Source organism: Silurus meridionalis, chromosome 25 (genome assembly GCF_014805685.1).
Source record: "Silurus meridionalis isolate SWU-2019-XX chromosome 25, ASM1480568v1, whole genome shotgun sequence".
NCBI lineage: Eukaryota > Metazoa > Chordata > Actinopteri > Siluriformes > Siluridae > Silurus > Silurus meridionalis.
In genome coordinates, this window is record NC_060908.1 from 13,045,363 (window position 1) to 13,059,414 (window position 14,052).

Consider the following 14,052-nt stretch of genomic DNA (forward strand, 5'->3'; position numbering starts at 1 on the left):
GTAGTATACATATAGTATTGGATAATTGGATAATTTTATCATGCTTAGAAACAACTTGGCACATTCTACAGGGCTGCTAAACCCTGGCCAATGGTGACTTGGTAAATCTAATGTGATTAAACCTTATTAAAAAAACTTTTCCAAAGAAGAGGCATATACTCTCGTTTCGATCACAAATTGCTTTCCGAATTTCGATATGCAACAAGATAACGGCACAACAGCTCGAGGAATCAATGACATCAAGAGTATGTGTGTTATGAGAAACTTAACGCAAGCGCTCCATTATCTGCAAGCCTCGAGAGGTAATTCCTTATAATCCTCATGTATTTCCTGTACCTAGAAATGCCTCTCGTTGAGCGCTTATCACACTGTGACAATAGGTAACAATTTAATATGAATGATAACCGATGCTCTGCAATATCTGCTCCACAAATATCAGCCTTTCTACAGCTCTTTTTCAGCACAGTCCACCACATATACACATTTATGCTCGTTATGCTCATGGAACGGTAGCTACTGCATCGATTGAGCTGGAACAAGAGAGGCTTTCAGTAACATTTATCTAACATCTTTTTTGATAATTCACCAGTGTAAAAATTACTTACTTCCTCACTACCCTGGTCAATTAAATCACTAGCTTATCTAAATACATGAACTTTTTGCACACGAGCCATAGTACTGATGATAAACGGTTCATCCCATATACGATATATGATGAGTCACTCATTTGTACTCATTTCTTCTTTTTCGCTTGTGTTTAAGATAAACCCCAATTCCAAAAAAGTTGAGACACTGTGTAAAATGTAAATAAAAAACACAATGTAATAATTTGCTAATCTCAAACTCATATTCTATTAACAATTAAACAAAAAAATTTAATAAAATGTTTAAATCAGAATCAGAATCAGGTTTATTGGTCAAGTGTGTTGACACACATAAGGAATTTGGTTTTAGCTGTTAGTGACTCTCAAGGTACAGACATAAATAAAACTATACATTTAGCTTGGACTAGCATTTTAAGGACAAATGGGATCATTTGTTTCTATAAAACCTATATTCAGTATTGATGGAGCCTTTCCATATGAGAAAACTGCCCATTCCACAGGCACTAATGCACTCCCAGAGATGTGGCTTTTTTAAATGAGTGCTGATGGTCCATCTTCTCTTTAGTCCAGAGGACATGGTGTCCATGGTTTCCAAAAAGAAATTCAAATTCGGGTTTCGTCTGACAATGCACAATTTTCCAATTTGCCTCAGTACGTTTTAAATGAGAATCATGACTGTTTTAAATGCAATGCCATCTGAGGGCCCAAAGATCACAGGCATCCAATATTGATTTTCACCTTTGTGCCTTGTCTTCTCAAGGTGCACTCAGATTTCACCAGATTCACTGAAACTTTTGATGATTTTATGTACTGTAAATTACAAGATGTTAAACTGTTTTGTAATTTTATATTAAGAGACATTATTATGAAATTGTTCCACAATTTGTAGACACAGTCTTCCACAGATTGTTGAAGCTCCACCCATCTTTAATTCTGAGAGACTCTCAGAGAAACACTATTTATACCCAATCTTACTGACCTCTTGTCAATGAACCTAATTAGTTTTATTTATGTTACAAAGCCCACTCTTATAGGAGAAAGTGAATAATATGACATTATTCTTTGACCTATGTTCACACTAGCAAGCAAAAGGTTCCTTTAAACGTTTGTAGTTTGTCTCTTGCGGGAATGCTGCAACTGCAAATGTGCATTTTATTTTATTTTTTTTGGCCTGTTTTTGCTTCTAAATCCTTTATATGGGTTTAAAGAGATTAATTATGCTTTATCCTATGTTTGTGTCTCAAACAGTATAGAAACTAAATCTCAGTGAAGGAACAATGGATCATACCGTGTAATATCGGTTCAAAGATTCAGTTGGACAAGTGGTTTGGGTCTGTCATCTGCTTGAACATGTCATTTACTGTGCCACTTGATATGCCTTAGGAGAAGTCTGTGATTTTAGAAGTATCTGCCTCCAAAAAGTTTTGAGTCGATGCACCAGTTTCCGTTTGGCCTTCAGAACAGAGCAGGTCATTTGCGGGTTTCCTAAGAGCCCGCAAATGTTGAGTGCATTTCATATGAAGCTCATACAATACAGAAATCTATTAGCATATTCAAACAAGTAGCATTCCTCAGTAGTCTCTAAATTGTTTATTGAAGGCACCAGATGGTAAAAAAACCTCACTTGGTAGAAAATACCGATTCCAGGGAAAGTCCTCAAAGTCTTCTCATGTTGTTTATTTGGTTAATAATCTGAGCTCTCCTGGCAATTGGGCTGCATCATAAATTGATAGCTTGTCAAGCCTGAGGACTACTTTGGCAGTGCGGCTGAAAAATTAACAGCTGGTATGCGAAGGGAAGCCCGATCTACCTCTGCTGTTCGGCAGGGGTTTGGGAAGCCAGCTGTTTGGCTGAGGTACAGATCTGAATCCAGACAGAGGTGTTGGACAAAAACGAAAGCTGAAGGTCAGTCCTGACTAATCAAAGCTTTGTCTTGTCATCATACTTTTGCTGACCTTATGACTTTCGAAGTCTTTGCAAAAAAAAGTCTGTCTGTATGATGTGTCCTTTCCCTGCCAAGATTCTTAGTAGACTTTGTGTTGAACACTAGTCTTCTTTTACCTCATATTTGCTCACATTTGCTTTTGTAGAAATTAACCCAATGTGGTCTTCATGGTTTGTCATATTTTGTGCTGAGATGCTTTTTCTGAATAGCTTTTTTGTTGTATAGTGTGGGTAATTAAGTTACCAAGCCTTCCTCAATACTCAAATCTCTCTGGCTATTCTCTAGCCTCATGCAAATGGATTCCAAAAACAGAACTGTTTTTTGTTTTCCACACCATACTGTGTGATTCCCAAGAGTTTAGCAATTTCAACATTTCTGGAAACCAGCAACCATGCCATATTCAAAGATACTTAGATTTCCACCCATTCTTCTATTTGCACTGAATGGGGGGAAAACATTTACATGACTTTGACCATGGCATGGTTGCTGGTTGCCAGACATCTGGATAATGGTGAAAAATAAACTGCAGTTATTCAGTAATGTTATGGATTGAACTAATTCCACATGATTGGCTGACTGGATATTGTGTGTATACAAGTTTATATGAAAAATGAAATGGTATATTTGGGTGATAATTAAATATATACTTGAATCGGGTCACTTACATGCAGTCCGCGCGTTAACCATCTAATCAGGGACATGCTCCGACAAAGTTTCCAATCAAACTTTTTTTAGGCTTGGGAAACTAGCACTCTCTTACTTTTCATAATGTAGAATTTAACCCGTTATATTAAATGAGGAAAGTAGCTGAGAGGAAATGAGCTTTACCAGTGGGAGCACCACATCTACCACACGCACAGGATATAATTCACCAGAGAATGCTAAATAGGTCTGTTTGCTTTAGGGTTTGTCTCAGCCTGTGCTCTTCAGATAACAAAATAACCCAATATGTTATTTCGCTTGAGTGAGAAAGGACAGGCCAATGTACTGAGCTTAAATCCACGGGGATGAGCGTTGGGTTATTAAACAGCATGTTCACTTTTATAAAGCAACATAAAAGTAAATAACATGTCCTTTTGTTTTCAAGCACACTAGCATAATCAGTGTGTTGAATGGGGAGCTCAACAAATAGAAAACAGCTGCTCTCATCGCTGAATATCATGCCTTAAAACAAATAAATAAATAAATAGACCTCGTTTCTTTAAAGCACAAATGCAGAAACCAAACCAAGCAGAATCATTCGGGTTATCTTCACCGTCCAGAAGCACTCCATACTCTCTCTAGCTGAGCGTTCTATCTCAGACGAGAGACTGAAACAGCGCATAAGTGGAGCGAATATATATCAGAATTTAGACAGGCTGTAAAACCTGAAACGTGATAAGGCAGAGTTGTTAAAAAAAAAAAAAAAAAAAAAAGAAAAGAAAAAAGATACAGAAATGAGGTGTGTTTTCCCCAAAAATCCAACCCAGAATGGCCAAGCTCTTCCAGTGTCTGTGTCTTCCAAAAAAAATCAGATTTGAGAATTTAGAAGTAAAATTTCCTGCTTTACTTGCAATTCCTGTCTAATACTCAATGCATTTTATATTTATAATGTTTTTTTTTATATGAATAAAATACTTACACACGAATGTAGAGTATATAATCAACGCAAAAAAAACCCTTTTCCTTCTGTTTCCTCTCATCGGCTCTAAATAGAATTAATTGTCCATTCTAATGGGCAAAAAAGTGTGAAAGAAAGAGGAATAGAGTACAAAATGATGCCAGAAATGAAGAGGCGAAGTAAAAGAGCAGAAGAGAGCAGAGAATGGAAGGCGAGACTGTGTCTGTGTTTTCTCCATAGGAAACTGGATGAAACTTGTGATTATCACCACTTCCATTTGCTAATGCTTTGACTGCAATCCGCTTGAATTGTCCCAGTTTGTCAACAAGCGTGCAAACCCCTCCGAAACGCCCCCTGTGTCTACTTCTATAGAACAACAACAAAACAAAGGCTAATAAATAAAAAAATAAAAGCTAGCTGCTAATTAGGGTTAATAACGCGTTAACGCAATGTAATTTTAATGGCACGCATTTTGTTAACGCGCAATTAATGCAGCATTACTGTTTGATCATTTTTATTTTCAAATGTTAAAGAAATTAAAAGCTTTATTGCAACACACATTTATAGACGACGTCCTTTTTTTTTATCAGATATAAAGAAAAATCAATTCCACCAAACCCTTTTTTTTTAATCACTACACATTTGTTTTACTGATGCGCCAAGTCTCAAATCAAGCACCAAAATCTGCTGTGATGCACACATCTGGCAATCAAAACCGTCCGTGTGGAAACATAGCAAAAGTTCCGTTTGGTGTCCTGAAGACATAAAACCCCATAATAACTTTAAAACATTTACAAAAATATTTTGTCTTCAAACTCAATATAGAGCATGAAGACAAATTTTGCATAAAGCATCCATATTTGAGAAACATATTAATTTAAGGTACATTTAGAACATGTAAAAATGTGTGATTAAGATGCGATTAATCACAAGTCAACTTTAGACAATTGTGATTAATCGCGATTGAATATTTGAATCGATTGGCTAATTTATTTTATTCTAATTTAAAATACACAATCTAGTGAAAACCTGAGAGCTAATGATGAGAACTGAATACTAAAAACCCGGTATTCCCTCAGAGCAGCTCAACTTCCTTTGCTGAATTGAATTGAATTGAATTGAATTGAATTGAATTGAATATGCAGCGGTATTACACAAAGATAAAGACAAGTACAGGGTCATGTTTTGGGGCAAATCCTTACATGGTGGTACTGATGAGATACTGAATTGATTATAATTATCTTTAACACCACCATGTAAACAGAAATAAATACCAGTTCTGCCAGTAAACAGAGTGCTAGAGGAAGATCTTGGCAGCATTATTAGCTTTTAATGGAAATACCATGAAGTCTCGACTGTCAACTATCTTAAAAGGACATACAATGCTCTGTAGGACACAAGCAGAAGCAGATGGGATCCTGGGTAATACAAAGAGTGCTCTTCCTTAAATTCTAGCTTTGCTTGTCTTCATAATGTTTCTATAAACTTTTGCATGTTCATATATGACATAATGGGATAAAACTATGGGTGTAAGTTTTTCACCATTTTTGAGCTCAAACACAAAAGTTGTGAGCGAGGAATCATTAAAGGCAGCGAGATATAAAAAAAATGTGCAGAAGAGAATATCAGCAAAACAGGGTTATTTAAGAGGCTTTGTTTAATATTTTAACTCAGTGTTAATTATAAAGGGATCATGGTTCCAGAAAATATAAATATGATCGTAAAATATTTTCCAACTGAAGAGGTGAACGGGGATTTCGGTCAGATTTTTCAAAGGTCTAATATACTTGATAGAAGCTATTCTACAAGAGCAGCTGAGGTGCTAATAGCATCGCTTACCTTGGCTTTATTGATGGTGCAGTGCAGAGCGTTGTTTTCTTGATCATACAACAAGCTGAAGTCCAGAGTGCCAAGAGTGGCTGTGGAGAGAGAAGAAATAACCATTATTAATGCTGCAATGCTGTACACCCTTTGATCCAGCTTAATGGACATGTCCACGCTTCACTGCTTTACCCTGAGGACTCAAGCAGAGTTTTGATTGACAGCAGGAATTGATAACCATTGCTCAGCCCAATGTGACCATATTTCCAAGTATAAAAATGTATGCCTTTCTTTCTTTCTTTCTTTCTTTCTTTCTTTCTTTCTTTCTTTCTTTCTTTCTTTCTTTCTTTCTTTCATTCGCTCTTTCCTAAAGTGTAAAGAGTATCTGAAAAATCACACTTCAGTAAAAGTATAGATACCTTACTGTAAAAAAACACCAATTCTAATATGACTTAAGAAAAGTCTTAAAGGGTCTGATTTGAACTCATATTCAGGCTCATATTGAACATAGGCTCAAATATGCACTAGTCCTTAACACAAGAGACAGCAGATTTTTATTAGCAGGTTTTATTTCATAAAATGATATAAAAAAAAGAAATTGTACAGTGCAACACTGCATCAACCATCAAAACAGCCTCTTCAACATGCCAGAATGAAACAAAGATCAAGCAAGTTAGTAAAAAAAAAATTAAAGCAATATTTCAAAAAGGTATCTTTAATTAACAAAGAAAATTACATGTGAAACACCTGGCATTCAGCAAGATGCTAATTCACCTTCATGTGGAGTAGCTTCATTTGGTGCAAAAAGACAAATCGCATCTATTACATTCAATACCCTGTAAATGGTGATATCACCTCTTCTGCAGATAAAGATGTCACTGTCAATTCCTTACGCTCTCAAATCCTTACGCTCATCCATTTTTCCTGCTTCTACCACATCAACATTGAGGACAAAATGTTCAATTGCTGCCTAATATATCCCACCTACTAACAGGTGCCATGATGAAGAGATAATCAGGGTTATTTATCATAAATGTAGTTGTGTAGAGAGTAAAAGTTGCTTATATGCAAAAAAATTACTTAAGTGCAGTAACATGACCCTTGAGGCAATATTCTTTATTCACAAAGCATGCTATCAAGAAATTGTTCAAAACACCATGCCACAACTTGAAGTTGCACGGCTTTTCAATTGCCCCCTGCTGCATGGGGGTCGAACTGAGAGCCGGTGAAGAATGTAGCATAGTGAGAGGCCTACACTGATCGTATGATCGAGTTCAAGGGTTAATCAATATACATGACCGTGCAGTGTTCTGCTCCGTGAGAAATACCTGAGGCTGTTCCTCCTACGTGGATGCAGGATCGGATTCTTGTGCTTAGTTAATGACCTTAACCATACTGTACTCTACTATTAGAGAGCTGTACAGAGTCATGATGGAGTGCAGGGAGTTTAAGGGTTCTGTGAAGCATGCTGAAAATAAAAACAAATGCACCACTAGTAGAATCTTAGGTTCTTAAAGTGATGCAACAGAAAAGCATTCACCAACCAATCAGGAGTGCAAAATTGGTCATGCTTTCTAAATAGAAGGAACACCACTACTCTTTTGTCGTTGTCAGTCACAGTAACACTAGCCAGTCATGGGCATCTGTGAGTTCATGCAAGTGGAAGATGGTACACATGATCACACTTTATACTGCATGAAAAGAAATCCAAAAAGATGCGAATATAGGCATTACGTGTCTTGAAGGAAACGTTTTTGTCCAGCCTTCCTGATTGGTAGCAGTTACCGTAATTTCCAGACTATTAAGCGCACCCAAATATAAGCCGCACCCACTGAAACGAATGAAATTTACACAGGCTTTAATGAAAGACAGTGTCTGTTACACGGTGTATCGGGTGAAATATGTTGTGGCTCTTTTAAGAGCAGAGCAGCATTTTGGGAATAGGCTGCCGCCGCATTTTTCCGGTATTACTGCATGTGTGCAAGACCGAGGAATATGTCCTTATTATTTTCTGATGCTCATTTCTAAGTTTCTTTGACTAACCCGTAACGCTGTTGCCAAGAAAAATTAAAAAGCACGAGTTTTGGAAACCTGTCTGTGCTTATATGATTTCTGTTGCAACTGGAGTTAGCCAGCTCTCCCATGACCCAGACTCAACGTGTTACAACGACTTGTATCTAAACAGTAGGCTACCAAGAAAGTCATTGTTCACTGTTTTCCTCCTTCCTTTCACAACTATTTCTCTCGAGAGTTTTTCTTTTGGCATCGTCGTGCGTTTAAAAATCACCATCGGTGAAGCTTTTCTCCCGATGCCGTGCAGCTCAGAACACAGGTGAAGTGCGTTTTTTCATGCCTGTTTGTCAATTTCATTGGTCTAATGTTATGGGGCATAGTTTTTTGGCTTGAAGCTTGTGAAACCGGGAAAACCCCAGGAAAAATCCATAAATCAGCCGCTTCGTTGTTTAAGCCGCGGGGTTCAAAGCGTGGGAAAAAAAGTAGCAGCTTAGAGTCCGGAAAATACGGTATATGTAGGTATATGAACTGGCAGGTCAGAGAATTTATTTTATAGAAACAAGCTCTGAACAAAAGTCGCTGGACACCTGAGCATAAGATCTGTATGTGCTTTTTGAACATCCCATTCCTCATTTTTTCCCCATGTGCTGTTATAATAAAGTCCACTCTTCTGGGAAGATGTTCCACTAGATTTTGGAGATTTGTGTTCATTCAGTAAAATTCGGTCAGGCCTCTATAGCAGGCCATTCATAATCTTTCAGTCCAACCCATGTATATGTTCATTGAACTCACTTTGTTAACAGGGGCATTGTCATGTTGGAACAGGTTTGGGTCTCCTAGTTTAAGTGACAGGGAAATTTTAACCTACGGCATCCGAAGACATCATATAAAATTGTGTACAACTTGCACAACAACAAGGTGTCTAAATTTTTTATCCATAAAGTGTATTTTCTACAAAATCTGTTCAAGTCAAAAGAGGCTGAGGTCTAACACTATTGTATTTGTAGCATTAGTGAACACCTTAAGGATTAAACCAGATCTGTATCTGATTAGTCTGATCTGGCTAACGCTTTGAAAATCAGATTTTCATACAATAGTCTTAACAGCCTCCAACCAGCTTCGCATCACATAAAAATACAGGAGAAGGAAAGAATGAAAACAAGATCATTTCTGCTGACTCATTTAACGTCCCTAAGTCAATAAGCTTAATATAAGCAATGCGAAATTCAGCCCTTTCGGCAGCTCAGCTGGACATGAAGAGTTGCTGTAATTTAAAAGCCCATTTGTCAGCCATTTCTATCTTCTACTGTAGCTTACATAGACATTTTCAAAGCGACAAACAGCCCTCGGTCGTTCTTTTATGCTAGTTTTTTTTGTTTCTATGCATTTGTAATTCAAGAGTGTGTCGGCATTAAAGCATTCAGGAACGCAGCCTTGCTTTCTGAAACCATTCTGGGAAAAAATATGATAAATGAATTAACCTCGGCAGGGGTGAGAAAATCGGAAGTTGGCTTCCTAAAACCTACGAGGGGTTTCATACGTTAATACGTTCAAAGTTATTAAAAAGCCTCCTTGACCGTGTGGTGTTACCGATTTTCGTCAACAAAAGAAAACCTTTAAATCTCAAATCGAAGCAAAGTATAAATGTGTTATTCTAAGATTTCAGAAAAACAACCCCACCACTCTCGGACATCTGCGGCGTTCATCAAGGTTTTGATTACACCGCATTAAAACTCAATTAAAACTGGCCGCTGCTTCGATGGGCCTTCTTTCATTGCGATTAAGCATATCGTAAACATGGACCTTGTTAGTGTAACCTCAAGACGTCCTGAACACAAAACAGGGAAAGAGAGAGAGAGAGAGAGAGAGAGAGAGAGAGAGAGAGAGTCAGAGAGAGGTCACGATGGCGTTTGGAAACGCCAGTCAGAAAGTAAAACGACAATATAGAAATGAATGTAGGCTTGCGCATTACAGTACTTAAATGGACGCCCACCTGCTGTGTTTGATGCAAGTCAGATTGCATCCAAATATGATGCATCCAAATATGATGCCTTTAGTATGACTCCCAGTAATTCCAAATCTGGAAATCTTTCACCCCTATGCAAACTCCTTCTTACACGTCTTTAGTTATTTTTCTGATTGGTTTACATTTAGTCCTCATTTGCAGTTATAACATCCTTCATTCTTCTGGGAACACATTTTACTAGATTTCGGAGTGTGTTTGTGGAGATTTTTGTTCAAAGCATCAGGCAATGATGTAGGGTGAGGAGGCCTGAGGTGCCATCAGCATTCACTTCACTTTACTTCACTATTTATTTGATTGTATATTTGATTGCAGACGACCGGAAAGTTAAATTGTTAAATTGTTATACTGTGTTTTGCTCTGTATACGCTCGCCAATCTAAGGTTTTCGTGAGTCACCTTTGACCTATTTTTGAGATCTAGTTGATAATTTGCTGATCTGATGCCATACACTCTCCTTCTTCTTCTTTCGGCTTCTCTTTCTTCTTTCGGTTGCCACAGTGTATTATCCGTCTCCATACCCCCCTGTCCTCTACATCTGCCTCTTTTACACCAACTACCTGCATGTCTTCCCTCACCACATCCATAAACCTCCTCCTTGACCTTCATCTTTTTCTCTCTCCTGGTGGCACCATCCTCAGTATTCTCCTACCGATGTACGCCATGTCCCTCCACTGCACATGTCGAAACCATCTCATTCGCGCCTTTCTCACCTTGTCTCCAAAACGTCCTACATGTGCCAACATATAATGTACCAACCCTAACCTCCACTCTCCTACACTTCTCCTTTCCCTGCTGTCTCTGTAGACGTCTTCCTCCTTCTCTCCTTCTCCTCCTTCGGCCAACAGTAGCCCAATTTCCACCGGTATCCTGTTGGCTAACAATACCTGTGGCGGTCTTCGGTAACCCGTGCCTCGACCGATCCGGTATATATTTCTGATTCGTGATCTGCATATTTGATCCGCCATACACTCTCCTTCATTAGTGAAATTCAAGATTCATCTGCACAATTCATCAATTCAAGAAATGTTAGATGTGTTGCTGAAATTCACCATACAGATGAAATTTAGCCTTGTGCATTTTTAATTATTGTAATCCAAACCGTAGTTTACCTCAGGAAATACTGAAACTGTGCAGCGTCATACTGACAACATGACTAAACATTTTGATGATCTTGTTTGTGAACAATGACAAAAGGACTTTTCATTTTGATGGGAATGAGATGTTCATTGACACAAATACTTACTTTTGAGAGATGAACTAAGAATTCTGAAAAAATTACTGGCTTTTGCAAGAAATCCAATGTGCTGCTTGAACAAATTGTTTTTCAGAAATGCACTTACTGGTTTGCAAATATTAAGGATGATTCGAGAAATACTCCAAAGCAACTGAGAAAAACTGTAAAAGACTTTCTAATAGACACTTTAGCACCTACCTAAAGCCATGTGCCTTTGAACCATTAAAAGCTCGTGAATAACGCTGTGTTCAGCCTCATTTCTGTCAAAGAATCAGCAACGTTGTGCTGAATACAGCATTTCTTCCTACACGTCTATCAGAAATGAGTTTCATTCTTCTCTTCTGAATATCTAACAGCTGAAGGCAGTTTGAATGGAGATTCTGTCAAATACCATGACGTTTGGTGAGCTGCGAATGAAAAAATAAACACATTTCTGAAAGGTTGGCGCTAAAACCTGCAGCCTGTAGACATTGCCTTTGTGTGGAGAAACTGTAGTGAAAATTTCTCTGATCCTAATTAATCTAGAGCGCATGAAAGTGAGCAATGATTTGGGCCGGGCTAATGTGCGGTCATTAGCTTGAGGGACCGGTTGGCAGTAGATAGTGTGAATCAGGGTATCGTGTGCCTTAATTGAGCATCCTGAGAACATGTTAGCCATGACCTTCAGTGTGTGTTAGTGTGTATGTGTGCGAGCTACTCCTCCTAGACTTCACTAAGATAAGACCCTTATTAAAGAAGCACTGAGGTCATTGTGGGAGACTGAGACACCTTCGGGAGAGGGACAGGGCTGTTATGTTACGATGGGGTTTCTGTAGGGGGCGGAGAGAGAGTTCTGAGGGCTAATGGGGCTGATGTTCTTCACTTTACATTTTAGATTTATAGTGTGCGCTTGGATTATTAATAGGCAGTGTAATCCAATGAATGAGAATGAAAACGAAAGCGTCGTGCGCAAAGGCATAACTGTATCCAAGACGACATGAAACCTTTCATTGTCTCCTTGAGGCATACAGTATCTTGGCCTGTTGCCCAGTCAAGGGGGTTGGGGTGGTGGTGAGGGTTGTAGGAAAGATTAAGGTTAAATTTCTTTGAAATTTTTATTAATAACCTGTTATGACCTGTTACAAACCTGACATTCTCACAAAGCTTTCTCACTAATTTGGTCATCTGTCATTTCCTGTTCTCCAGTCAGTTCTGCTATCTGGTCTCTATCTCATTTTACTATCAACAGAAAGAAAGCGCTATCTGACACCTTCCACATACACGACCGTGTATTTTCAATTGATTGACAATGGAAATTACCGAAGCAAGCCACGAATGGCTGTAGGCTTGTCCCTGGGATTCCTACTCATGATCCCGAGACAGCAGTACAAACTCTTTTCATTTTACAGAAGCATCATATTATCAATAAAGCTGCACCTTCCTGTTGTTTCCAATCATGCAACATAAAAAAAGTGACAAGGAGCCCTAAAAATGCAGGATAATAATTCCAGGGTGCATTTCACTCTAAAATTTCACTATTACAGTCTGTGGTCTTGGACCAGATATGGTCCATATAAAAAAATAAAAATAAAAAATGACCTGAACTTGCTTTATATATAAGGTGAAAAAAGCCTGAAAGTAAAAAATAACGTTGCCCAAAGGAACAGACAAATGAGTCACAGTCTACTGAGGCTTTGAACAGAAAATAAGGTAGAAGGAGAGAAAAGGAAAACATATATAGAGCGATTAGATTGAGAGTAAAGATAAAGGTGCAGCAAAGAAAGAACAGGAGAGACAAAGAGAAAAAAAAATAGAGAGAGAAAGAGAAAGAAAGCTCCATTTGTGTTCAGACTGGTCACACTACGCCAGCCTCCATTAGTCTCCTTCTCTGTTCGACACGTTCAGAGGCTGAGGGCAGCACAGAGCCTCTAATGATTTCCGTATTGACGGTGCAGCTTTTGAGAATGTGCAGCAGGTGTCATTAACACTAAAGAGGTGCCATTATTTTGCTCATAATTATATCCGTCGATACGGCGCGCACATAGAGGTATAGGCAAAATGGAACATAATTACAGTTAACGTGTGCAGGTAAAACTCGGAGCACAGGCATCTACTGGACGCAACAGAAAGAGATGATGGCTTGAGATTCAGAACTGGAGATTTTAAATGTTAAGTTCAAAATTGAAAAGATTCTGCCACTGTGAGCCTCTGAGGAGCCCTGAAGCAAGGCTTTCAGATATTTAGCAGAAGTCTTGAAATGTACCTTTTGTCAAAAAAGCCTTTCTTTGGATAAAAAAAAAAAAAAAACTGGGTTGCTTATGTCAGGAACTAAGTTTTATTTCTAAATTATTATTAATAGTAGACCAATAGATAAGCAGGTTAAGCCCTGAGCATGGGGCAGCATGATGCCAGCCACAATGGGCCTCTGTTAGTACTCTTGTTCCCATTTTAGATCAATAATTACTTTATGGAGTTAAATGGAACAGGAAGCATGATGGCTCGTGATTTCACAATACTGAACACATGCACAGATATTTTTATTTCAAACCAGTGCTGGTCACTTGAAGAAGGTGATTATTAAAATGTATTGAGTATTGAATTTGGACAGGAAGGTTCAGCAAATGTAGACACGTAATTTTGCACATGAATTGCTAAATAGCTCAGTATTTATAAGTTGTCCATGTGTACTTGAAAATCATGTGGTAACTAAACAAACCAGTAACAAACACTTCATCTAACCAAATTCCAGAAACCCCAAAAATGCCTTGATCATTCAATATTTTCAATAGGAGCAGCTTTTACAACATTTGTTTTGTATGCTAACCTGATA

General features: G+C 38.2%; 1 protein-coding gene across 4 annotated transcripts in view; it reads right to left on the minus strand.

Moving 5' to 3' along the window:
- doc2b (double C2-like domains, beta) overlaps window positions 1-14,052 on the minus strand; it is a 160,423-nt gene that overhangs the window by 36,037 nt on the left and 110,334 nt on the right. For all 4 annotated transcript variants that reach the window (XM_046838803.1, XM_046838802.1, XM_046838805.1 and 1 more), the window contains one exon: window positions 5,990-6,069. In XM_046838803.1, the coding sequence (XP_046694759.1) occupies window positions 5,990-6,069 (80 nt within the window). The remainder of the gene's footprint in view (window positions 1-5,989; window positions 6,070-14,052) is intronic.